General features: G+C 36.0%; 2 protein-coding genes across 5 annotated transcripts in view; both read left to right on the top strand.

Annotated features, from left to right (window-relative positions):
• LOC108103100 (low-density lipoprotein receptor-related protein 2) overlaps positions 1 to 27,656 on the top strand; it is a 156,828-nt gene that overhangs the window by 40,593 nt on the left and 88,579 nt on the right. The window lies entirely within an intron of this gene.
• On the top strand, positions 19,714 to 21,392 carry LOC108103096. Its single transcript, XM_017208461.1, is given in 3 exon segments — positions 19,714 to 19,765; positions 19,961 to 20,262; positions 20,264 to 21,392. Coding segments are annotated over 3 exon segments (423 nt in total). The 3' UTR covers positions 20,333 to 21,392.

Below are 27,656 nucleotides of genomic sequence, written 5' to 3'. Positions count from 1 at the left end.
CTTAAATATGTTAATACTTTTTTAATATCTCCGTTATTTACTTAACCACTTTCGCTCAATGCTAAACTCTCAATGTCGCAATTCCTCTTCTTCCTTATCCTTGCTAATCCGTTAGCGAAATAGATATATGTACACGCATGCGATCTCTTATGGCAAGGCATATGGTAGAATGGGATAACAATATGAAGTTTACAGTTAACTTGGGTTGTTCTTTTCCATTCAGTTGTACAATGGGTCTCGTAAGTAAGTATCCTGTATGCAGTACAGTGGGCCTTTTAAGAAAGTGTCTTACCACATTATTTTAATATTAAATATTTATTAATTTACCTATCCTTGTTTCTTGTTCATATGTTTGCTTTAAATAATTTTAATGAATTCTTTCTAATGACTAATTTTAAAGGGAAAACCCAATATTATTTCCCTGTTTTTTTAAACAGAATACTTTAAATTTAAACATAACTGGCTTGTTTGGCTGCAAACTATTTTAATTGAAATTTAAACAAATTTTCGGGAGTTTTCGTTAAACTTTCTCCATTAGGGAAAGTGCGGGGGAAAAGCCGGGGAAAATGGGCTAAAAGCGAGGCTTTATTTCAGCGAATAGACTCTCTCTATATGCAAACAATATGGCAACATGCATACCTTTACTACCTTCACACACACACACACACACACATGGCCGAGCGTCGCATATTTTATGCATTCTAACTGTGCTTTCTAATGCCTGTCCTCGGTGTTTGATGGTATGTGTGTGTGTGTGTATATTTATGTATATGTGTAGGTGTGCCGGCTGGCAAAGTTAATTGTTTTTGAATAATTAATTACAAACTGCGCGGCAAACGCCACAGCGATGCGAATTTATGTAACCAACAATGATGATAGAAAAATGGGAGTGGCAAAAGGGTCAAGAGGGGGTTGGGGGTATATACCCTTTGTCTCCCTCCCGCCCCGCAACAATAACAAAAACAACAGGCTAACGATTGTAAGCCGCCATCAATGTCAATAATGAGGTTTTGATTGGAGTTTTGACGGACATTTTTCAATTGGAAAGTTTTCGTCGTGATCGATAAACATGTCGGAAATTTTGATATTAAGGGTATATGACAATGTTGGATATTTAATGAATTTCCAATGAAATGTGCAAACGGAATTTGTTAGCCATGTTCCCAAAATACAATTTGACATGGGGTAAATAGTATATTTCTCTTTTTAAACTAGTATTTAAACTTGATTTATATGAATTAAGATAAGAGCTATTAAAGGAAAGCATTAAAAATGTCATAAATATATATAAAAAATATATTATTTATTATATTTCCCACTCTTATCCCCACTTTGCACTATCTCACCAGCGTTTAAGACCTTTTCCGATTTAATTGATAGCAAATCGATTAAGCCAGCACTCCGGTCCTTCGTCATTCGGTATTCCGCCATATCCCCAAACATTATTAAGTTTTAAAATATTCCCTTTCATGTTGCTATACAGTATATATATATATATAGTAACTTTTTTATGTTTATTGTCGATGGGCGCCGAGCAAATAGTTTGGCAAAGCCTTTGGGCCAAGCAGAAGGGAGATTAAATCGATTTTCAACCCCCGGGTCTTCGCCGTTGTTTATTATTATTTTTTAATCAACCATTAAATTGGGTCCTGCACCAAAAACGGAATGAATTTAATTTGCCAAAAAATCCTAGTTTTTTCCCCACTGCTTTTTGTGTGAGGAATTTGTTTTTGAGGGAAACTCCATATGCCTAATGAAGAGCGGGCAGAGTTTTCCCTTTTATTAATTGGGTAGAAATGGGAAATTGATTAGTGACAGTCGTTCGGATGAAACACCTGTGGATTTTCTTTAGTACATTTCTTGATCAGCTATATCTGTATTTATGTGATTTTTCAAAGTTGGCAAATATTTTCTTTTTAAATAATAAAAATATCAGCAAATTTGATGCATTTCTTACAATTATTTTCACTCGATAAGTTTTTCAAATGCATTTTCCTAGCGGATTGCTGTTGCGAAACGCACTGTAAGCCAAACAGCAGCAAAATTAATTGAATGGCACAATTTTCTGGGTGAAAAGCGCAAAAAGCACTCCTACCCCATAGGCATCAACACCCGTGTTCTTTTTGGGAAGAGAGGAAAAACCATTTGGGCCGTGATTTTTTATGATTACTTTTTCGCAACTCCCTTTCGGCGGACAACCTTCCGGACGATCCGCTCTTTCTTTTTTTTTTGTGATTTTTATTTTTATTTGTATTTTTTATTCGGGTTGCATAAACGAATTTGCATCGTCGATGCGATGAAATAAATGCGAGAATTTATACATTTAACGTTATTTTTGCATCTCCACCGGATCGGCCACGCCCCGCCAGCTCCCCCCACACGCCTCTTAATGCTCTTAGCGGTGCCGTCGCCGAAAAAAAAAAAAACACAACAAAATTAAATCGCATGAAAAGCGAAAAAAATAAAATTCATCCAATAGCTGGATACAATTTAAATTTGCATACGAGTGCGCGAATGTTGGTTACTTGAAAAGGGACATGTCCGACGTTAGAAAATGAAACTTGATGGATTTAAGTAGAAGTATTATCTTTTATAAAAAAGTTTGTTAAAGAAGCTTAAAAAATCCATTGCTGATAGTGAAAAGCAGCGCTAAATTAATGAAGGGATTTTATTTTTTTATCAAACTGATTACTTTTTTTTACAGACATTGTTGTATTGCATACTTTTAGGTACCTTTATTGGTGATTTATAGGTAACATTTGTATGTTAACTTTATGTTATGTATGTATATTATTAAACTGCTTCCTTTTTGGCTTAAAAATATACTTGCATTATCAAAGGACAGCCTCAACTGGCAAGGGAAACTTCATATCCAGACTTCCCTAAAAGGAATTCCAAAAAGTGCGTTTTAAAATGCGAAAAGGGGGACGACTGGAGTTGGCGTTATTGAATTAGTGCTGTACCTGCAATCGCTTGATTAGCTCTTGTAAAATACAGGCAACATGTTGTTGTCAGAAAGGGAGGGGGGGCTGTAGCGGAGGTGGGCGTGGCAGCGAGGTGTTGCGGCATACCTGCAATGTTTGTGTGGCACAGTCACACAGGAGGGGACAAGTCAATGACCATAAAAGTCAACACTCACTCGACACACGCAACGTGCGAAAGAGACGACATGCACTGGCTGGTGAAAGAGAAGGTAGGACGGAGGTTTGGGTTGGCGACATCTAGCGGCGGCATTTTCGCCTTCCGGCCAAAGCCTGAAAGAAGAAAAAACACAGAAAAATGGGAAATAGTAAAAGAGGGACTAACTTTGCAATGCAAATTTCAAGTAGCTCCAGAATCGTTCTCTCTCTTTCTCGGCATGTGACACATTTAAACTGAATCCAGTTTAGTTAGTAGAGGTGTCTACACTGGCAGAAAAGGTGTAGTAAATTAGGACGTAACTAGGAGTAGGAGTATTCGTTTCCCCTTAAGCCCTTTTCACGCAGATTTTCGACTTTAACAAAAGATATTTCAGAGATATTTCACTTTTGATATGATATAATTAACAGTGTCATGATAAGGTTAAAAAAAACGACTAAAAACAATCTTAAATTTTAGTAATAACATTTTCACACTGCTTCCCGTCAACGAAACAGGTTGTTCTCAGTGCAGTCGACATTCAAAAAATGAAGCAAAGTGGGCAAAAGCCAAGAGATGATAATGATGATGGCAGAACCAGTTGCTCCGTTAAAGCCCGGCCATAACCATTAGCCAGCTTCAGTCATTCATAGATTCCAAAGGCACACGCAGACACATACACTCATACACTACCGATGAGATCTTTGTGGCATGCCAAGTTTGTTGCAGAAAAATAGCTATATAGAAGTATATATATGCCATATGTACCATATGCTGCTATAGGCCAAAGCTCTTGACCAAAAATCTAAAATAACCTTCTCCATGGGAGAATCATAGACTGGGAGAACCCAGCCCCCGAAGTTGCTCAATCACAGATTCGACTGCCGAATGCAGAATACAGAATTCAAAATGCAAAATGCGAAATGCCAATTGCAAATGCCAAAGCCCCTTGGGAAGTCTTCGAAAATTGCAGGCAGCCAGTGTGCTGGTGGTGCCTGAATGTGTTCTGGTGTTGAAATCTATTAGGTGAATCTATAAAATCCTCTCACCCCCTTACCCCACTCCCCTTCCCAAATCTTCGCACATTAAAAATCTCATCCAATTGGTGACCATTTTTCTAGTGTTTTCCCCATCAGTTTTTTGCTCCCCTTTGTTCTGGGGGGGCCCCTGGACAAATTGCTGGAACTCTTTTCTTTTGGTTTTTTTTTTTTTGCCGTCAGAAAAGTTTTTAATTACTTGCCAGACTTTGGATTGAAAATCCCCTTTGCCGGGGAAAGCCACTTCAATGATTGATTACACACTGATAGCCCCAGTCAAGGTGACTCCGGGATATCATCTTGCACTTCATCTGCCACTTATTCTGCTCGCTTCTATTGCAACTTCATCCTCGACATCCTAGGATTTCAACTTGCTCCGCTTGGACTTGCCCTCTCTTTCTCTCTCTCTCTCTCTTACTCTCTCTCTCTCTCTCTGTAGTCCCTTAAGTATCTCCAGTGTTTATAAATTAACTTGGCTTCACATTCCACCCGTTGCAGTCACCATCACCTTTGCCTTCGCTTTTCCTTTTGCCAGTAGTTTTACCTTTTGCCGGGAAAACACGCGAAACCCGCCGTTAATCACCTGCCACCTACTCGCCCACTCACTGATGCCACGCCTCCTTTGCATCTGGCCCAGTTTCCCCTTTGGGCCACCCAAGAATTAAGAGGGTATTACGTTTATGACAAGCAAAACAGCCAGTGTGGGAGAGCCAATTAAATATATTTTTTTACATTTCATTTAAAAAACAAAGCTTGGATTTTGTTTAAGTAAGTTGTGAGGGAAAATATTTTAAATGGGGTGTACATAATCTGGGTGGAGAGTTTTTCGTTTAATGTGTGATTGCAATTGTGATTGTGAAGGCCAAGGATAAAGGGGAAGCCAATCGAGAACTTATATAAGAACTTTTTATAATAATATAAGTTTTTATAATATAAAAGATGCTCAAAGACTGAGTAAAAATCTAATTTTCTTAACTAAAAACATAAATTTTCTTTTTCTTTGCAGGTAATTATTTTTAAACATTTTTTACGGCAACAACAATGAAAAGTTTAAAGGGAAAAGAGTAAGCATTCAAAATAAATTAATAATAAATCTAAAAAAATACTTTTAAAAATCTTTAAAAAATATTTAATAATGTAATATTAATATTAAGCTTACCATCAAAGAAACTTCCTTTCCAGGGTACTCGAATTTCGAACCCAAAACTATATACAACCTTAGAGACCAGCTGGTCTTGTCATTTTTTTTTAGCCCACCTCTGGCCAGGGTTTGGGTTCGTTTGGTTGCCGCTGCACTTGCCATCTGCCGCCGCCCACTCATTAAGATTCCATGCTGGAAGCTTCTCGTCTGAGCTGAGCCACCCCCTTACTTTTTTTTTTTTATAACCCATAGCATTTCCCTTTGACTTTGTTGCTGGAGTTGTTTTTCACAAAAATGTCCACTCAAATGGCGTTTAGCGTGCAATTATGAGCTTCTCTTCTCGTCGCCTTCTGTTTTACTCTTCTTTATCAGCTTTTTTGCTTAATTTTTTATGCTTAAGTAGTGCCTAAATGGGGCAGGAGAGGTGGGCTGGTTGGTTGGGGATTAATGAAATGATAATGTGGAGTACCGAAAAGATATTTTGGGTGAACAGATTTCCTTAAGTCTTAGTTTCACTCAGGTGGGAGTTGAAAACTATAAAGAATGGCAGTGGATTTGGACGACTAAAACACTGAAAATTTTAAGAAATTAACAATTTGTTTTAAGTAATATAAAGTTAAATGTTTTTAAATGATTTTAAAAATAATTTCGATTGATTTTTAGTTGAATTTCTTTTAGAATTATTTTCTTTCCACTTGATTTAAGCTCAGAAATTTGCCAGAGGTACTTTGCCAGTCGAACATTTTCCCTACTTTTGCCCTTCCACTTTCCCTGTTTTATTATTTTTTGGCTCTTTTTTTTTTGGGAGCCTCATCTGATTGTGTCTCATTTGCAATTGAGAATGTCGCCCATTTGGCTCATTTTCGTTTTTCTTTTTTTTTTTCGCCCACATCTCAAAGAGAAGGCGGCTCCGGCTTTAATTGCTGTCACATTTTTTTTGGGTTTTTTATTTAAAATTTTCTCTGTTTCCAGTGCTGTTGTTGTTTGGCTTTGTTTTTGATTCTATTCAACCAGCACCAGCCCCAGCCTTAGCCCCCTTGGAAAGCGGTGGAGAGGGGGGGCGTGGTCGGCATTGAGGCGGAACAAAGCTGACTTAATGACTCCGCCAGCCCGCAGAAGGCAAAAAACAAAAAAGAAAGACTTTTCAGCCAACAAAAGAAGAAACAAATTAAAAAATACTTAAAAAAAAAATGAAAGAATTTAAATCAAATTTAAGGCAAGTGCTTAAATATTTAATGATAATACCCGTCTTGGTCCTTGAGTGTTGATAAGGAAGCCCTCTCAGTGCTTTTTGCTCCTTGACATTGACGTAGGAGATATCTGACCTTTGGCTGGGTCTCTGAATGTGACTTTCACGTTGACATTAGACTGGGGACGACTGCTGCTTATTAATTTACGTCAATTAGAAGCAACAGAAAATATTTATTCATTTTACTTTTTCAACATTTTCATTTTTCCTTTGTCCGCCTGCTGATCTAATCAAGCCGACACCCCCCAAACCCGCCTTAAACCCTCTTTCGCCCCCTAATTGATATTCATTGTCTTGTCTAGAATTATTTTTTTGCTGCTGCTGCTGCTGCTGCTGATGATGATGATGCTGCCTGGGGATCATAAATCTTTAATTTGATTGAGGCCCTCGATGCGATGAGGGTTTTGTTTAAGGCGGATTCAATTTATTTCTCTTACATTCAATTAAAATGTTTTCTATTTTTCCATTTGCCTGGCTAATAAATTATCAAAAGCGCTGGCTGACAGCTTCATTGAGGGAGCCATCATACAAAGTAGTTTTTTTTCCAACTAAATATTTAAGTTATTTTTATAGATTTATCACTAAGTTAACTCTTAAATCTCAAAACGAATACCTTAAATTTTAATCCATAATTAAAGAGTTTCAATTTTAAGACTCGAACTATTTACCTGTTCTAAATCAAAAGTCAAATCTCAGTTGCCAAAAAAGTTTCCACAAACTTTTAGTTTGTCTTTTTTTTTAGTGGGTGGCTAGAAGGGGGGTTTTGGGGGCTAGAAAGTTTCCAGCTTTTAGACAGTTTGTTAAAAACCATGTCGGCCACGTAGATTTCGCATATTGTTGGCAACACGCGCCTATTAATTAGCCAAAAGTCAGTCGAACTAAATCGGGCACAAACACACGCTAACGAACTGTTGTTAGTTTGGGGGGGGTGTTCTGGCCTCTAGTCGAGAATCGAGTTTCCAAAATTATATAAGCCGCCTAATTAAGGGCGTGGCACTTGGCTGCATTTAAATGCTGGCAATTTTCGGCTATTTAAACAGCACAAAATTAAAGGGGGGTTAAGGTGGGGGGGTCTAGAGAGGAGGCTGCAAAAGTCCGAAAAAGAGAATTTTACAAATTTTTTGATTTGTGGCTTGGTTGTTGTTGCTATAGTTGTTGTTGTTGTTGTTGTTGCCGCAGTTGTTTAGTTGTTGTCCGGTGCCGGTCACCAACTGTAGCCGATTGTATCGCCAGCGTAAGCCACCTCATTGCCTCCCACAGCCCGCATTTTCCCAACTACAGTGGGTTAAATTTTGATTTTAAGTGATTAATTTTGGATTTATGGTAATATTTTTTTCATATTGTTTAACTTATTTATGTTACTTTAAAAATCTTAAAAAAATTAAGACATATTTTTAAAACCATTTCTCACCTAACTAATCTCCACTGTAGCTGTCATTCGTGCCTGTGGTCAAGAGGAAGTGGGTGGGGATGTGGCCTGTTCGACGCCATTGACCACGAAAATTGCTCATGCATGGCCGAAAAAGGCGAACGGCGCGGTGGGAAAATATAGGCGGGGCAGTGGCGGCAACGGCGGTTGTGGATCGAGTGCGTGCGCTTTTCGTGTTAATAATAATTGACATTATCGTTGCTATTTGTTGCTGGTCGGTTGGTTGGTTGTTGTTGTCATTGTCGCTGTTTTGCTCTATTTATGGCCACCCCGAAATCTGTGTTGTTCTTTTACCTCCCTCTCTCTCTCTGTGTGTGTTTCGGCCTTTGTTTGGGTATTTGTCCACAAACATTCTAATCAAAGTTTATTAATTCACAAATTGCTGCACTTAACTAGTGCTCTGGCAGGGAAAAAGTGGTAAAAGATGCTCAGAAAGTTATTTAATTAAATGAATTTTTAACTTTCCTAAAAAAATGCAACTTAAAATTGTAAAATTTAAGCCCATAAAATAAACCCCAAAACCCACTTTCTTCATACGAAATCGAATTAATAACACTTATAATGCAAATATGCACATTTTTATCTGAACTTTGCCACCGCAAAAATGGAAATATTTTTATTGTTTCGAAAGCCATTATAATCAATAGGCAGGCAGCACCACCCCCCTTTGGACTGACTGCCAATAATAAGTGGGAATTTTTCATATATACAGCTCCGTGATATTCATTAAAATTTTTTTTTGTTCGCTGTCACTTAATTTTCTTGTTTTTTGCAAATTTTCCAACTTTTTCTCTTTTTTTTTTTATTATTTTTAGTATTATTTCTGTTTGCCATTTCTCTGTGCCATTTCCATGCCGATTTTTGTTGATTTGACGACAATTTGCATGCAACAATTTATTGTTGACGGTCAATTGTCAGTCGAAGTTGAATGTCAATCAAAGTTGACAATGTTGCCAAGGGCGGCGGCGGAGGAGGAGGAGGAGGAGGCTGTGTCTGCTCTCTGGCTGACGTAATCAAATTGTAAAATGGCACAAAATAAAGGAACACTCGAAAGTGCCGAATGATAAAAGCGAAACTCAATTATTTGAGATGCGTCGTCACCTTGAATAATTGAATCAACATTTTCGACAAACTTTCCGTCTCTTTCTAGCCATTCCCCTGATCACTACTAAAAAGGGGGAGTGGCAGGGGGCGGACAATTGGACAATTGAATTACGAATGTCGAGTATCGAAGTCGAATGTCAGTGGCGATTGAATGGGTTGCAAAATGGAAATGCAATTAAAATCAAAGATGTCCCAGTGCCAGACTGCAGAAAGAGAGGGCGAAACAGAGAGAGAAAGAGAGAGAGAGAGGGGGGGGAGGGGGTGTGGGGAAAGGGAGTGTCCGATGGATGACACTCTATTAGCCTGGCTTTCCTAATGGAAATTTGATTGACTAACAATGGCAGCTCAGGCAGGACGGTTAGGGTTGTCAGCGGAATTATGACAGAAAGGTTAGAGGGCAGAAAGAGAGGTTGCAATATTCTAAAAAATTCAAATTTTAACTTGAATTTGATGAAAATGTTAAATATTCTTTACAAGATTAGTAAATAAGTTAAATAAATATTAATTACCTAAGAAAAACTTACCTTTTTAACCCCTTTAAGACCCGAAAAAGACTGCAACTAATGATCTTAGGCGCTCGCCTAACTTAAATCCCATTAAAAAATCTCTCTTTTCGACTTTAATTTAGCCGCTTGGCCAGTCCATTTATCATACGGAAATCGCTTTGATTTAGTCATGTGAACTACTTTTAGCCATTCGGAAGCGAATTAATTTGCCATAACTAAACTTTTTCGCCGGCCATAAAACAATTTTGGGATTTTGTTCTCTTTTATGGCTTTTCCGATTTGGCCATGTTTATTGTTTTTTCAAATAATGTATAGTAGTAGTACTTAAATTAATTGCCCGCATTAAGTATGAAAAAGTTCTCTAAGCCCGACGGCTTTTTAAGGGAAAAACCAAAAAATATGCAAAAATTTTGGATAAAAGTAAATATAGATTGGGGGGAGGTAAGAGGAATAAAAGTAAATATAGATTGGGGGGGAGGTACAATAAGAAGGTAAATCCTTGAACAAAGTTTACTTTCAGATATTCCTATCTCTATCATAAGCCATCTCTTTCTTGGCTAACCAGTCCCTGTGTTTGGGTTTTCGAGAGTGCAAATATTTGAGTGTCGCCTATTTGTCAATTTTCTCAAGCTTTTCGTTTACGTATCAATGACCCAAGGCGACCACATGCAGATGTGTGAAAGAGAGGGTGTTATAGTGAGAGAGAGATAGAGAGAGAGAGAGGGCAGGCCAGATGGTCGATGCCAGCTGGTCTTCCATTGACTTTACAGTCTTCTATTTGCTTAGTTTCGGAAATTGGAAGTTTTTCAGGGTGATGGCAAAAAAGAAATGAAAGGAAAAACCATGAGCTGTAATGCCATTAAGTCCTGGGAAATTTTAAAGTTTGAAGTTAAGATCTCTGAGATATGAGTTTACTTTTCAGATTAAAGTTTATGATTATCTCTGATTCTTAGATCACATTTTCAATATTTGCAATATTTCAAAAAGCAGTTCTTCAATTTTTAATGCTTTGCTATTTCCGCTCTTAAAGCAGCGTTACAGCGGCAAACAGGAAATGTAATTATTTACATGAATTCCTAATTGTTTCATAAACGTTAAGCTCTTTAAATTCTGTTCGGCCACTGTGGGGAAAATTAAGTTTATAAGCAGAAAAAAAGAACTAAAAACAAATCAAAAAACTAATAAAATGAAGAAATTTGATTTTTAAAAGACAGAAAAACTTATTAATTTTAAAAATATAAATTCAAACTGTAATAAATAAATCAACTTAACCCACTGTACTGGTTTATTTCATGCATAAAATGCCTTTCGGGCCTGGGATTTTAATTGCAATTTCATGTAGGCAAACGTTGTTGTTGGCCCTTGTTTTTGGCCCTTACACGCACAAATATTTGGGCCACTCAAAGGCCAACGGAGAGCAGGAGGCATAATAATAATTACAAAATTAACAACAATACTATGTAATATTTTTTTTTATTAATAAATGCCAATAATCAGCGCAATTAACAAATTCATTGAGCTCAATTGGCTAAAGTCAACGGCAGGCAAAAGTAGCAAACAATGTGGTGGGTTAATAACAATAGTCATACGAGTATCTTGCCAGCTAGGTCTACATGCCATCTCTTTCCTCACTCTTTTACTGTCTCTTTCTGTTTCTTACTCTGTCTCTTTCTCTGTCTCTTTCTCTGTCTCTTTCTCTGTCTCAACTGCTTAGAAAGCTTTGGGTTTTAGGGTGCCTTCAAAGAGCTTTAAATAAATTATGCTAAAATGTTTAAGTTATCGTACTTCTTGGCAGGCCAAAAGGCTGAGAAATGTGTAAGATTGAGGGGGTATAAAGGGTTAAGGTTGGATGACAAAACGGAAGTAAAGGCGGCTTCACATAAGTTAAGCTATGGTTGGTTAGTAATAAACTAATTAATCCATTTATTAATATTAAAATGATGAGTAAAGTAGAAAAAATGTAGAAAAAGTTTCAAAATCAACTACTTTGACCTCTAAAAACAACATTTAGTAAGCTGCTCCTTACTTAGGCTAACTTATTACTACTTTTTAATAAAATAAATGAAAAAAAGTTGCTTAAATTTAAGAAATTTTTAGTGTGGCTAGCCAAGATTTTTGATTACAGAGTTATCCACCTTCGACTTACCCTCCAAAAAAACAAAAACCTAAACTAATCCAATTACAAAACGGCGAAGAATAACTCTTGTAGCTGACCTACGGCGTCGGCAGTTTCTGCGCTCCACTTCGAGTGCAGTTCAAGTGCAATAAATTCACCACTACCAACCCGCCTCCCAAAAGTGGGCGTGAATGGAAAAAAGGCGGCAGGATGTTGCCAAAAACCCAAACCCAAGAGCGGTGGAAAAAGGAGGCCCGAGTGCGGTGGCAAGGCAGTGGAAGCAATTAGCGGACAATCAAGCGGGGCAAAGACCAAGGGGTTGGAGAGTTGAGTTTAGATTCAGTTAATAATACAGATATATACAGATATATAGTCAGTTAATAATACAGATATATACAGATATATAGTCGGTTATATAGTAAATCAAATGAGCAGACTTACAGACCTGTGCAGAGCAGCAGGCAAAAACCAATTTCAAAGGGCGACATTCTACGAGGGAATGGGAATGAAATGCAGTTCTTTGATGAGCCAAAAGAGAAGACCCACTAAGAATGACAACTTGTTTGCAATTAGCAGGAGAGAGAGAGAGTTAATCCCAAGATAGTTTAACTCGATTTCCAATCTGAATAAATCTCAGCCGATGAAAATTGAACATGATTGGTGTATTAATTTTCTGTCTTTGCTTGTTTACATTTTTATTCCACCACACACGGACTGCCATATTAGCGAAATGCATGCAACAAATAAAAACAATAAACATTTTAATTAAACTACAATAATAATCAGCTGACACTGGGTTAAATTAAAATACAGAAAAAACGAGAAACGAGAGAGAAAAACAATGCACACGCACATTTAATAAATCATTTTCCATTTAACTGGCAAATCAAATTATATTTAAATATGTTCAAATTAAGCAAACACAGCCGGCGGGTAATAACCCCCCCCCCTGACTCTGCACAGAGATAGTAATATCCATTGAGAGTTGGAATAAACATTCGGATAAACAAATCCGCAGACAAACAAAGCTAATCAACAGAAGTTCTCTCTGTCCTCTCTCCTCTGTAAAATCAATCAAATTAGCATGCAAATGAAAATGGCTGCAAGGAGAAACGAAAACGAAGTTAACTTCTTTAAATTGAACTTTCTTTATTTAGTTTTCTGTAAATAAAACAAGAACTTTATTTGACTGCCAAAAACCATTTTCATAATATTATTTTATTGGCCACATTTTTGGCTAATTCAATTTGCAGTCCACACACAGTTGTAATTCGATATAATCGGCGTGAGTTTGTTAATTAAAATATAGCCAAGCTTTTAATTACATAATTATTTATTTTAAATACAGATGAGCTGGCTGTTTGGCAATCATTTTAAAAGTTTAGGTAACAAACATATTTAATAAAGCAATTTTGTCACTTGAAATTTGTTTAAGGGGGTGTAAGTTTTGTCATTAAAAAGAACTAAAAGGGCTTAAATTGGTTTGGCTATAAGTTAAGTTAGTATGTCTTAATATCAGCGAAAAAAGTTATGTCAAACGTGGCTTTGTTTGGCTTTGTTTATAAAACTAAAAAATCTTTACTTAAAACATTCACTTAAAAGACAGGACAAAATATTTTCTAAAAGGCAAATAAGTTCCATAAAACTCAACAATATTTGTATAAATATCAGGTTGTCAAAAAAGTCTTGCGTTATAAAATTGTTAACAATAATGCGTTTCAAGTCAAATATGCGCTGTTTTGTTCGATGACGCGTTCCCAACGAGATGTCAACTTCATAATGCTGTCCCTCTCATTGAAGCTCGCTTCCCTATTGGCAAAAACTCGGATCTTCGACCACCTCTACACCAGAACGAAACGTTGATGCCATCGTTGTGCGGTGGAAATGGAAACTGTATCGGGTCCATAAACTGCACAAAGTTTATTGGCGGCTTGAGATGTATTTTTGCCTTTTTTGTGGTGGTACTGCAAAATATGCCGTATACAATCAAACACGTGTAAGTGCGTGAAATGAGCTTTCCAAAAAGGTATAGTATGACCTGATGCGACGAATACAAAACAAGAACTACGCGCTTTCAGCGCCAACTAGCGAAAATACCGCAAGACTTTTTTGACAACCTAATATTTACTTCATTTATTGATGCTAAAAAATAAATATTTGAGTAACGTAGTGTGAAAAATGTGAAAAATTTATATAAGAAAAATATTAATTTTTTTGAAGAAGAGCAAGTTTTAAAAAATTCCATAATATTTTTTAAACTCATTCAAAAAGGTAAATAATATTTTTGTTATGAAGAATAAAGATGTTAGAAATAAAGATGATGGCCCACGAAAGATTTTCAAAATCGCTATAAAAATATCAATATTTCCCAATTCCCTTCAAGCGTAAACTTAACCATTTTGTAAACCGCAAACCTTCTACTAAATATCTGACACATTGACAAAGACATTTGAAATGTCAAAGTCAATGTTATCGATAGTTCAAAAAGCAAACGCTGAATGGGCCACCTATACCTGTACCTATCATTAATACTCGTTGATCATGATTTTTTAGGGTTAAAGGAAGATATGTATACTATTGATCATGATCACTGGTAGTCTCGTTCTAACTCTGTCCGTTTGCTTGTCCGTCCGTTTGTCCGTATAAGCCTTGATATCTCAGCCTGAAGGCCTCTGAAATCAGCAATACTGTAAAATATACACCATACGTTGTTCGCAATATCCTTAACTGATATTATAATAAACTTTTCTAAATGCCAACAAATAATAATTATTTTTAGAAGTATGCATAAATATGATTTAGAATTTTAATCCATTATTTATAAAAATAATTTAAATCGTTATTTTAGGGATATATAAAAGTTCTAAGAAAGGGCGCTTGTTATATATTTTGTTTCTTTATTAACTTAAATAAAGATTTTTAGACAAGTAAATAAATTTTGAAAAATTGAAAGATATTTTTAAAGGCCATTTTTGTTAAATAAAAAAGATAAATAATATTTTTCTTATAAAGAATAAAAATGCTTTAAAAGCTAAAAAATATTTTTCTAATCTTTCTTAAATAAAACAACATAAAAAGTAGTTTGTAGACATAGATTCGAGTTTTATAAAAGGACAAATGGACTTTTCATTTACATAAAAAATATTACTAATCTTATTACTTTCTTGCAAAAAAATATATGTAAAACTATACCATTTTCCCTCCCCAAAAACAACTTCTAAAAAATCCAACAAAATTTGTTTAAGTCTTTTCTTTATATAAACTAAAATCACCTTCCTTTTCCTCCACCATAAACATTTTTGCAAGTCATAGTTAACTGCCATTCAAAGCCCTTAAATGCGTTTTTGGGCAACTTTGTGTGACCAAAAAATAAGTTCGTAATCACAGCCGTGAAATTCAAGTCTTTAAATATCTGGCCAAAAAAACAAAAAAAACAAAAAGGCGGCAGACGAAAACGGGCGAGCAAACGTTAATACAAAAAAATTACAAAAATGTATGAATGAACCCAAAACAATGTGTGCGAGAAAGAGAGTCAGTGGTGGTGGGAGGGAGACAGAGAGTTGGCAGCACTTGGCGGTCATTGTTCCAATTTCTAACCATTTTTTATATTTTTTTTATTTCGTGTGAGTGTGATTTTCTATGTGTGTGTTTTGTGTGGATTTTATTTCTTCTTCTCGGTTTTCCAAGTGTTGTTGTTAATTTGTTTGGCTGTGGCGCGCATTTTTCACACACTACTAAACAGGGGGAAAATGGAAAATGCCCGCCCCCTCCGTTCTCCGTTCGTCTCTACCGTCCCTGTCTTGTGACTCTGGTTTTGTGCATTAAAGCCTGCAGCTACCAAATACGCCACAATTTAAGCATTTGTATTCGTGCCTGTGGCTCACATGTCAGGTTGACCGCCCAACAAAAACAGCAGAAAAAAAACAAGAAAATGCAGATAGTGGAAAAACCGGAAAAACAAAAACTTAAGCATGCCAAACAAAGGAAAAAAAACAGGACAACAAGTAGAGGCGGGTGATCTGAAAGAAGGATTTAGAAAAGGGTAAAAATATTTAATCTTGACACTAAGCTGCCGGCAGGATAATGCAACTCAATTTGTGGATAAATTTGTTGAGTCTTTCAAGCTTCTCTTATAACTTAATAATATAAGATATATCTCTTGGAATTTCCTTAAATATTGAATACTGTTTTCTAGAAAAGAAACTTTGCTACTGGTTCCCTACTTTCCTTTGACTTTCCAAAACAAGGAATTTCGCTTTAAACTTAATTCGTTTCACCATTATTTTTGCTGTGAACCAAATTGCTTGTGCCAAAAACATTGTGTTTGTGTAAATCTGACAGCTGAAATTCGCTGTTTTCCCAAAACGAACACAACTTTGAACTTAAAACCAAAATAACCGCCGACAGTTTTGAGTGATTTGGCTGTTCAACTAGTCGTATGCGTGATATGTGACAGCCATAATTTGCCTAGCTGTTCGATGCAGATATATATATATATATCATAATTAGACGGCGGGTAACTAAGGGACTTGAATCCAATCAGTGGTCATTTCATACTCGCTTTCCGCTGATATGGCTGTTCAACTGGGCGTATACGTAATTATCAAAGTTTCATTTGTGCATCATTTTTTTGGCAGCTCAAAGTTGTGCTTGTGTGATTTGTGGGGATTATTTGAAATGTTTATGGAAATAGTATTTGAAAGATGTATTAAATGTAAAATCAGAAATATTAGAAATCACATAAAAAACACTTTCCAAATTCAAACTAACTAACCTTATTAAAGTTGAAACTGAAAGGCTTTTCAAGAGAGGTGGGGGTGGTTTTGAAATCTGCTAAAGGTTTGCCAACTCTAGTTGGGGGGGGGAGACTCACAAAGGGAATACGTACCAGACAATATGCAATGTTAGTTTGCTGCTGCTGCTTCTCCATTTTTTATTTCTGTTCCCGTCCAGCGATTAAAAGCACCATCCAAACATCCAAACATCCAAGCACTCATACACCCATACATACACCCACGCATGCATGCTGAAATAGATAAAACCAAACACATACCCTTGCCGATAGAGAGGAAGAGGAGAAGAGAGAGAGCGAGAGCGAGAGCGGGGACGACTGACAGCTGCCGTCGGCTTAAATGGCGCTTACAGCGAACGCAAAAACAAAAACAAAAACCCAAGGGCTAGAAACAACAAGCAAAGAAACATCATCAAAATCTAGAGAACATAAAGCATAGGTAGGCGGAAGGTATACAGTAGAGATTCAATATAATGAACCCTATTTATATTTCTATATAAGAACTCATCTAGAGTCCTTCATCTTTCATTTGGGTTAAAGTTAGTTTTGCATTGATTTTTCACCTTTTGTTCCACATAAACTGTTTCCCAACATTGAACACTAGCTTTTCCAGATATATTTACTCGCAGATCCTTTAAAACTCATATCTCTGAGGTATTTCCCAGCAATTTTCCAGCTAGCGAATCTCCGCTGTAGCTTTTGCAAAATGAAATTAACGTTCGCATAATTGAGCGCAAAAATTGTAACTAATAAAACGGCAAAACAAAAACGCGGCAAATTCAATTAAAGCCGCAGCGCGAAGAAGAACCAGACCCAAAATCACTTCACACACACACACACACACACGCACACACATTGATAGACTCATACAAACACAAAGTCAAGCACACACGCACAAAGTGAGTGTGAAAATTAAATTTGCCATGCTATTAGCATTTGTCTACGCAGCGAGTGGGAAAGAGGCAGCAGGGAGGGGGACCAAAGCCGTGACTGATGCGAAGAGAATGCTATATACGAGTATATATATATATTATATATATGGGGGTTTTTTTTTCGGGTGGTTGGGGCACTTTTTGATGGATAGTTGAAGAAGATTCTCTTGTCAGACACGTGTTCGACTGCTTGCTAAGCAGTGTTAATGTGACATCTCTGAATGGATGAGAGCAGAGGGGTCTGAGATGGTGGTTTTTTGGTTCTCCACTTCCTACTCTACCCAGTTGGAAGAAACTGGGAAAATTGCTAAATAATTCAGGGGTCTACGAAAAGGAACGAACTGCTGCGGTCTTACACTGCGTTTTTATCCGCTCGAGTGACTTTTGTGGCCCACTGTTTGTGCAGTCAAATGTTTTATGAACAATTGAACGGTTTAATTGACTTTAAATTGAGTTGCCTTCCACCGAAATTCAAAGTCATGTTCACTACAAAGTCGCTTTAATTGCTAGTTGCTGTTACTAAGTTGTAAGGCAATGCTTTGGTTTGCTTTTTTACAGCTTCTTTTAGGGTTTCTTAGAGTACTTTTCCTTGCTCTGAATCCTAAATAAAATCAAATTTCAAACTCATAAAAGCTTGTATTTTTTCCTCGTTTATAAGGTCGTATTCATCTGTCTTTATCACAAATAAATAACATATGTTTGAGTTTGCCAAAAAGTAGAGTGCGGCTAACAAAATTCTACAAATGAAGTGACCCATTTTCTGCCCTCGCCCTTTCCCCTTGAAAATCATTCATCTCTGTCGACTCAAAACGAATTTATCAAAGTCGTAGCCAAATAATTTGACCAATATTGCATATGGATGTGGATATATATATATATATATATATATAGATTTGTATATTTCAAAGGAGTCAACGATCGGCGGTCATTGAACTTCAACATGCTTTTCACACTTGCCCGCTGTTTTTGCTTGGTCTTTCGATTTAAAGTGTCAATATTCGGGGTGCTTTTTGCCTTTTTGATTTGATTTTCGTGCGCTAATTCAATTAGATTTATGTGCACCATTTGACATGCTCCCCCCCTCTCGCTTGCACACCGCTCCTTCCATCTCTCTCTCTCACTTATGATTTTTGTTTGTTTATTTATTCCTGGACATGTCGCTAAATGGGTTTTCTTGTTTGTTCAAAATCAGATCATGGCCAATAAATCAACACTCAATTCGATTTCCAGCTAGTGTATAGTGTGTGTGAGTGGGTGATGTGCAGTTTGAGTAGTGTGTGTGTGTGTGTGTGTGTGTATGCTGTGCGGTTGTCAAGCAAATTGATTTGTCCATTTCTTCGAGGGGTTAAACAAATACGATTGCAAACAGAAATGGAAGACCAGCAGGTTATGCAAATGCAACAGGAAGGGGCGTCCCGGTTTTCCCGTTCGCCAACTTAATAACCGAATCGCCTTAAAAAGAAAAGCCAAAGCCAAAGCTTCATAACCATAACCAAAACCAAAAAACCAGCCCAAGGAGTCACAGTCAAAGTCAAGAAAAACTTGTTTTTCCACAGCCAAGCAGCGGAAATTGTTGGGTTATTATGGCTTTCCTCCTCCTTTTAATTTTTTTTTTTTTTTGTACTCTCCTTGGCCTGGCTTTTAAAGCTAAACCGAGTCAAAGACTCATAATTGATACGCAGAAAGAAAGGGGGAAAATGCGAGTGCGAGAGATGAATGGATAGAGAGGTAGGTGTGTCCCAGCTGCAAACCAGTTGGAAAAGTGATAATGAATTCGGGGGAAACTGTGTCACGGAAAAACAAAAAAAAATAAATAAAAAAGTCAACAGGAAAATACTGCGGGAAAATGCATGTCTTTTAAGATGTAAAATTCAATATCTTTTGACTACTTAAAAGCTAACTAACTACAACGATCCAATGGCAGTTTCATTATCATCCATCATATCAAGTATACGCCCTGTGTTCTTAATAAACCCCAATATGATGTCCTCCTCGATGACCTCTTGCATTTAATTATTTCACACATTCAGACAGAAGGCCTTTTGCATATCTTTTTACGATCTCTTCAGTTAATTGAATTTTGATTTTGGGTAAATATTCAGCATTTGACACTTTGGCTTATGGAAATAATTGAATTTGAAACGATCGAAAGTTCGATTGATCGACCTCCTGATGGGTGGTGGGTGTTCCCGGGAATGAGGCGGCGATGCTGATTTAATTAGCCACTCGAATTGAGACTTTTGCTCATTTCCAGCACGTACTGAAGCCAACGGCCAATGGCCAATGGAAAATGCAACTGGCTCGCATTGAGCCCGGTTATGACCAACCCGCCGGTCACAGTGGTTCAAGGTCCATTTGCTGGGGCTTAAACTGGTTTGAATTCAGTGACTAGAGATTGATGACTGTGTCTGGGTTTGTTTTTAAACAAATTCTTGAACTTTTTTTGGTATTTTTAAGACTTTTTAACTTTGAACACAGCTTGAGTCTTCTATCATTAAGTCTAAAATTAATATCAAATAATTTGTGAAAATATTCTAAAGAAAATCTTAAAAATATTTCCCATTTTAACCACTATGCTAGGACTCTAAAAATTTTGTGCAACTTGCCGCGCTTGTCTCGATGCCCATTGTCAATGTGGCAGCTTTTGGCAGGTCTCCAGTCTTCAGACTTTGGTCTCCGAGAGTCTTCGGTCTCCGGTCTCTGGTCTCTGGTCCCTGGTCATTCACATTATCGTTGCATGCGCCGAGAGGTAACCCCGCCGCATGGGTGTGTTCGTTCATCTTTATTTCTTGTGCGTGCAAAAATTCAACAATTGCAGAAATTGAAACTTTTGCCTCTTTGCCGTTGTTGCCACACACAGAAACATTGAAAGAAAACTTTCAGACATGAAAATCGTAAAAACGAAATAAAATAAAATAAAATGTGCACACGTTTGCCTGTTTCTGTTTTCCAGTTTTCTGCTTTTCAGTTTTGCTGTGTTTTTTTTCTGTTTTTTTCTGTTTGTGTTTGAGTTGGAGTTTGTGCCCTGCAGACAGACGCTTAATATGCCAATGCACTTTTCCCGAGGAACGGAGTGCCCTTTCACCTCTGTCCCTCTCTTTCTGGGTTCTGGGTTCTGGCTCACATTTGTGTTTATTTAATCTTTCACCGGGCAAAATTGATATGCCCAAGTAATAAACAAACATCGCTGAAAAAAAGAACTAAAACAAATTGAAATTTATGTTTCAATATTTGTTTAATGTCTCAAGAAGCGGTTGCTCTGTGTGGCAAGTGGTAGAGGCAAGTGGCTGTTTTCAGCTGCTCTACAACTCAAAAACTAAAATCGATTAAATTTTAAAGGGTGCTAAGTGCTGGCTTTTAGCAGATTTATTCTGCTGCCATTTGCCATCTGATAAACCAAAACTATAACTTTATGTAATGGACTTTGGCTGTAATTTAAGTGATTTTTCAATTTATCAAGATCGTTATGTTGCATCTTTTGTTAAGTCAATTTCATTTTCAAATCGGTTTTCTATTTAATTTATTTCTACAACTTACATCCTTGCTATTCCCAAAACAAAAGGTTTTGTCCTCTTATTAATTTATATTGCATTTTGATATAAATTGATTTTTAGTCTTATAACCTGTTGCTTGTCAAGTAACTTGATGTTCTTTCGATTGCCATTCTCTTTCTCAGCTCATACCTCAGCTTAATAATTAATTTCTTGTATTTTCCTTATGGCTCTTGACTTTTCAAACATTATTCGTGTGCTTTTTCCATTTGGAACGCTCTCTCTATCTTTTCCATCATTAATTTCGAGTTTATTCTTTGGCTATGCTGGCACACATCAAGCATACGCCGTGTGCTGCATTATGCTGACTCATTCAGAGAGCTGCTCTTTCACTGGCTCTCTGTTGCCTTGCCACATTTTATTTGGTTTTACTTGGTTGCCCTTTTGTTTACTTGTTTATTTATTCTTTATATTTTTGTTGCCCCACTCTGGCCGCCTCCCCTTTTCCCTTTTCCCATTTTTCCCCATTTTTTTCTCATTTTTTGTTTACTTTTTTATGTAATTTGCGCACAATTTGCAGTTCATTGTTTTTAAAAGAGAAAAAGAGAAAGAGAAAGGGAAAGGAAGAGTGGCCGAAGTGTGCCTCATCAGGACATGGGTTAACCCACTCTGTCAGTACTTTGTATTGCAGGGAGCGAAGAGCACTTTAACCCATGTTGCCAGCGACCCTTCGTTCTCTGTGCCTTTCTCTGGGGGCTTTTTTCTGGCCAGAGCTTCATTCTTTGCCTCTTCAATTGTCTGACGTTTGGGTTTTCCAGCCGAGAAATAAGTCTGCTTTATATATAAAAATATATTTTTTTTTATATATTTTATTTTCTTATATAAGACCGTGTAGAGTTCGTGCGTGGGAACAAGGACAAGTTGCGGCTTCTGCGGCAATTTCTCTGCTACTTTCTCAAATAATCATTTCAATGCAATTTTTATATAATTTTCCCTCCACTCTCGCGCTTTGCTAATCCACTGTTGACATGCAATTTGATTCAATTATCATGATTTTGTTTGAATGTGTGCAGTAGTCTCCTCCCAGCAGTTTTCTTTTTTGTTGCTGTCGCCGTTTTTCTTATGCTTTTTTTTTTGGTTTTTCTTCTTTCCAGAAGCGTGGGAAATTTAACAAGCTTTCGGTTGGGTTTTCTTCTTGCTCGCTGTGTGTGTGTGTGTGTGTAACTCATGCAATTATTCAATTTGTGGCCAGCCATTAGGGCAGAAAAACAAAAAAATAAAAACGTTAGGAAAATGTGTAATTTTTCCCCGAGTTCCACTAATTAGTTTCGATTACCCAAGAACCATATAGATTTTTATTTATATTCAACTGTAAAACGAACTCCTGTACATTCCTTCATGGTTTTCACTGTGCCAAATGGATTAACAGCTAAGCGATGCGTGAATACGAAATTAAAATCAAATTTTAATGCCGTGTTTTTTTGTTGTTGTGATTTTTTGAGCAATTAATCGTTTATACTCTTAATGATAATGCTCTATGGCCGTCTCGCTCATTATCTCTATGGCCGTCTCGCTTACGCACTCGCCTGTTGGTTTCATTAATTAAACATTGCTGACATCACGCATACGCAACGTGTGCTGCATATGCAACTTTTGTGCGGGGCAAATGGCAAATTGCAAACACAAATATGAAAAAAAAATAATTAAATTAAATGCAACGACAAGGAAAATGCAAAAAAAAAACAAAAGCAAACATAAGAAAATTGAAAAACTTTTTCAGAATTATTAATAATAAAAAATGTTTTGTTTACATTTAAAAAAAAATGAAAAAATATTAAGAAAATATAAAAAAATATTAAAATAATATATAAAAAATAATACAAAATATAACAAAATAATATAATAATATAATAATAATAATGATAATAATAATATAACAAAAAAATATTAAAATATTAAAAACCATATAAAAAAAATAAAATAAATATAAAAAATATCAAAAAAATATCAAAAAAATATTAAAATATAAAAAATAAATAAAAACTATAAAAAAAAATTATAAAAAAAAATTATAAAAAAAATATAAAAAATATATAAAAAATATATAAAAATATATAAAAAATATATAAAAAATATATAAAAAATATATAAAAAATATATAAAAATATATAAAAAATATATAAAAAATATATAAAAAATATATAAAAAATATATAAAAAATATATAAAAAAATATATAAAAAATATATAAAAAATATATAAAAAAATATATAAAAAATATATAAAAATATATAAAAAATATATAAAATATATAAAAAATATAAAAAAAAAATAAATATATAAAAAATATAAAAAAAAATAAATAAAAAAAATAAATAAAAAAAAAATAAAAATATAAAAATATAAAAATATATAAAAATATAAAAATATAAAAATATAAAAATATAAAAATATATAAAAATATATAAAAATATATAAAAACATATAAAAAATATCAAAAATATAAAAAAAATATAAAAAAAAATATATATAAATATATAAAATAAATATAAAAAAATATAAAAAAATATAAAAAAATATAAAAAATATAAAAAATATAAAAAAATATAAAAAATATAAAAAAAAATATAACAAAAATATAAAAAAAATATAAAAATAATATAAAAAAATATAAAAAAAATATAAAAAAATATAAAAACTTATATAAAAAAAATATAAAAAAATAAAAAAAAAAAAAGTATAAAAAAACATTTAAAAAATATTAAAAATGTATAAAAATCTTAAACTAAATAAATAAATATTATAAACTAAAATATAAATAATTTAAAAAAACTTTTAAAATATAAAATAAAAATTGTATAATTAAGAGAGTGTCCTTAGCTAAACTCCTTTTGTTTTCTTATTAAATGAAAAATGTTTTTTCTGCTTGTTTTGCATAGAAAATGCCGCATAAGATTGAAAGCTTTGCCCGTATTACCCCTCCCTGTCTTTCGTAATATACCCCTCTCGTTCTGGCCAAAAATTGCTTTGGCGTGGCATAATCGCCGCAGTGTTGCAACAAGAATAACAGCGAAAATCCCATTTCCCCAGTAAAAGTAATTTCTATGCAAGGCCAACAACAGCAACAACAACAACAACAGCAACGAAAACTACAGCAACCGCAGCGCTGTGCGAGCGAGATGAAGGCGGGCTGCGAAACGAGAGGGCGATATGGGGTAGAGTGACAAAACGGCACTTTTGGGCGAGCATATTTATGATGTGTGCGAGTGAGTGAGAGCCAAGGAAATCCTTCGCATGTGTATCAAATAATTTAGGGGCCAAAAAACGAAACAAACGACTAAGAATCTAAATAGAAATCCGCACAAAGGGAAAGCTAAAAGAGAAACCAGAACGGAAAAAAAACTATATATATATGAAAAAAGGGGATGTCAATGGGGGTCAAAGGACCCATTAAGGTCATCAGCAAGGATTCTGTGTACTTCAAAAATGAAATAATTGAGCTCAACGTAGGCAAAAACTTAATTAAATTTGAGAAATTTGTAAAGAAAGAAGCTTTTAATAGGTTTTCTTTTTATATTTTAAAAATATTTAATAAATCAAAAACCCTTCCTAACGGCTTAGTAAGACTTTTAAGATCCACCTACTCCTGCTTAAACTTAATTTTCAGCTTCAAACACTTAAAAACAATGATTCCATTTTCATATTAGATTATATCCACATACCAGAACCGCTTTCAAATGCTTCAGCAGCACGCTCAGACTCAAATAGCATAACTTTAACCTGCCAGGACTCTCAAGATCGCCAGCTATTTTCGACAAAATCCTGCTATCGCATTTCCAAGCGCCAGCAAACGAGAAAGGAAAATGTATTCGACCATCAAATGACGCTGCACATTGCAGATTCGTTTTTCCACAACACACACACACACTCGGAAAATTTAGTATCGCATAAAAATTGCAGAGAAATACACACGGAAAACATGACAGGATGAGCACGAAGGAGCTGCGAAAGGAGCGCAGGGATAAGGGATAAAGGGAGGACAACAAAGTGAACACTGAATGGACAACGCTCTTGACCACTTTCTGTGAGCACATGTGGGGTGGAGGTAGGAGGGGTATTGGAGGTCCCCAAAGCAGCTTAACAACTCAAACATCCTTGGGAACCCAACCCGAATGTCCCTGTATGCCACCCACAACATGCCACCCACAAACCCAATAACTTTGGGCTAGTCAAAGTCGAGGCGTTTGTCGCCGAAACGAATTTGTGTGTCACTCAGCAAATAAGTCGCACCACACACAAACTATCAAAGGGTGGGTGGGTGGTGTTAGGGGTAGCTGCCAGAGGGCTAAAATGGGGTTCGTTTTTTTTGGGCGGCAGGAGGTGTTGACATTGCCCAGCACTAAGCATCCTTTTTTCGCACATGAAACACAATCGCAAATGGCTTGCACAACAAATGGGGTAGAAAAATAAAATGAAATTGAAAAATAAAGGGTTAAGCTTACCTGATTGTTATGCTCTCTTCTGCATGTAATCAAATTTAACCCATTTTTTTGGCAATGCCGTTTAAGGCTCGTAGTTTTTAACCAAGTTGGTAACTTTACTGAGATGTTTCTTTGAGTTTTTTTTCATAAGTTAGATCCAACTAATGGCAATCAAGATGCATAAATACTTTGTGGTCTTCGATTAACATTCCAGTTTTGAATAATTAAATCGATAAATTGAAGCAGAGCCGCTTCTTGCAGTTATCGTTTGACTTGGCTAAACAGGCTAAATCATCCGATAACCGAACTTTGCCTCCTTTTCTGGCATAACCTAAGCATTTGCAATTCCCCAGACAATTATGACCACAGAAAATGGCTTTCTGGCTTATATTTTCCTCAATATACATGGATACATGGCCAAATGCCTTGTCCCAAGAGCGGACTGTTTATGGAGTCGAAAATTATTCGATTATTTGCTCGAAAGTAAAAAAAGAAAACTCAATCGATTTGAATAGTCAATGTCTCGGTGGAATTTGCCAGCCAGAATATTTGCATCTGATATTAAGCATTTATATAGATTTCTGTGTGAATACATTCTCTGTGAGGGCTGTGGGCTGTGGGCTGTGAGAGCTGTGGGCTGTGTGCTGTGAGCTGTTTGAATTCCTGCGAGATAGTCGTCCCATTTCTATATAAAAATATACATGCATGTTCTTTCTTCCTTTCGAGACCTGAGAGAGTACCAAGGATATGTCCGAAGTAAAAAACATTTAGTTTAGCAGAGCCCTGCAGACCGCAAATTAAATGGAAATAAAATGCATTCCCACTCGGGGCTGGCAAGTAAATAAAAAAAAATATAAAATAAATAGAGGTGCATGTATGTATATAAAGTGACAGCCAGGCGGAAAAACCACCGACGTCGTCTTCCCTTTTTGGCCGATATATGTCACACACACACACACACACATACTATGTGTTGGTACAGCAGAGAAGTTTTGAGCAATTCTTTTTAAGCGTTTTTCCTTGTTTTTTTGTATATATTTACCTTTGGGATTTATGAGATTAGTTGCAGACGCACACAGATGCACCGAGCACGGTGACTGCAAATGAAAAGCAGTTCGCAATTGCTTTGAATGCAAGCAGAAAAATATTTAATACAGCTCACAGAACTCACACAGGCACAAGTCAGCCTCAGACACTGGCATACAGACGGAGGAGGCACAGGAAAGGACATGAAGACATTCCACAAAGGACACGCGCTCAAAATACACTGACAAGCAGACGCACAGCCGGCACACAGACAACTTCATTTCAAGTGCAACGAAGCGCGCCTTTTTAGTCGCAGACAAATGTCCATGTGGGTACAGTGGGCACATGTGATGATGGATGAACAACTGTAAGAAAGAAGAAATGAAAAGTTTACTTAGCCATCTAAGGAAGAAAACTTTAGTTTGTCATTGAAGAAGAACATATATGTCCTTCACTATCCAGACTCCACTGTACATTACCTTAAAGAATCCCCATCCGAATAATGGCCGCTCTTTGGCAGACCACATTGTGTGTACATTTCCCTGGCAATGACAGAGCAACAGTGAAACATAAAAGTTCAACCATAAATTCTATGACAATACTTGCACAGTCCGTTCTCTCGTTTCTGGCTTCTTACTCTACGATTTTCCCCCCTTTTCCCATTTCCCATTTCCCACTGGCCATGTGGCTTATTGAGCCAGAATATCGAAGATATCTGGGATATCCATTGTGCTTGGCTCTTTGTGAGAAAACTAATTAGGTTTATGCAAAGATACAGAAAGAGAGACTGAGAGACGAAATCGATTTAATTCCCTGCAGTCCCAAAAATCGTACGCAAATTACATATAATTACTGGGAGGGGAGGGAGGGGGGTGGTAAATTGGATAGAAATTACTTACTTGCCGTTGAAGTTCGTTAAGAATCACCATAAAATGTAATTACTATGATATTCCTGATGTTCCATTAATTAAACCAAATATTCATGCCAATTTTGTCCTCTTTCATTGCAGGTAAAAAATCTTTACATAACGAAACAAACTATTTCCAATTAGGACCACAAATATGCAAATGTGTGTGTGTGTGTGTGTTTCCATTTATTTGCTTTGATAGGTAAGTTGAAATAATTTGCATATTTTGCCACTGTGAGCAGGGTAATCGATATGGTTATCGAGCGAATCGAACGAAACTCCTGTAATCGAATACGATAAAAGTAGTGCACTTTCCCCTCCTTCGCTC

Source organism: Drosophila eugracilis, unplaced genomic scaffold, assembly GCF_018153835.1.
Source record: "Drosophila eugracilis isolate 14026-0451.02 unplaced genomic scaffold, ASM1815383v1 contig_649, whole genome shotgun sequence".
In the NCBI taxonomy this organism is placed as follows: Eukaryota; Metazoa; Arthropoda; class Insecta; order Diptera; family Drosophilidae; genus Drosophila; species Drosophila eugracilis.
This window is presented reverse-complemented; position numbering and strand designations above follow the sequence as displayed.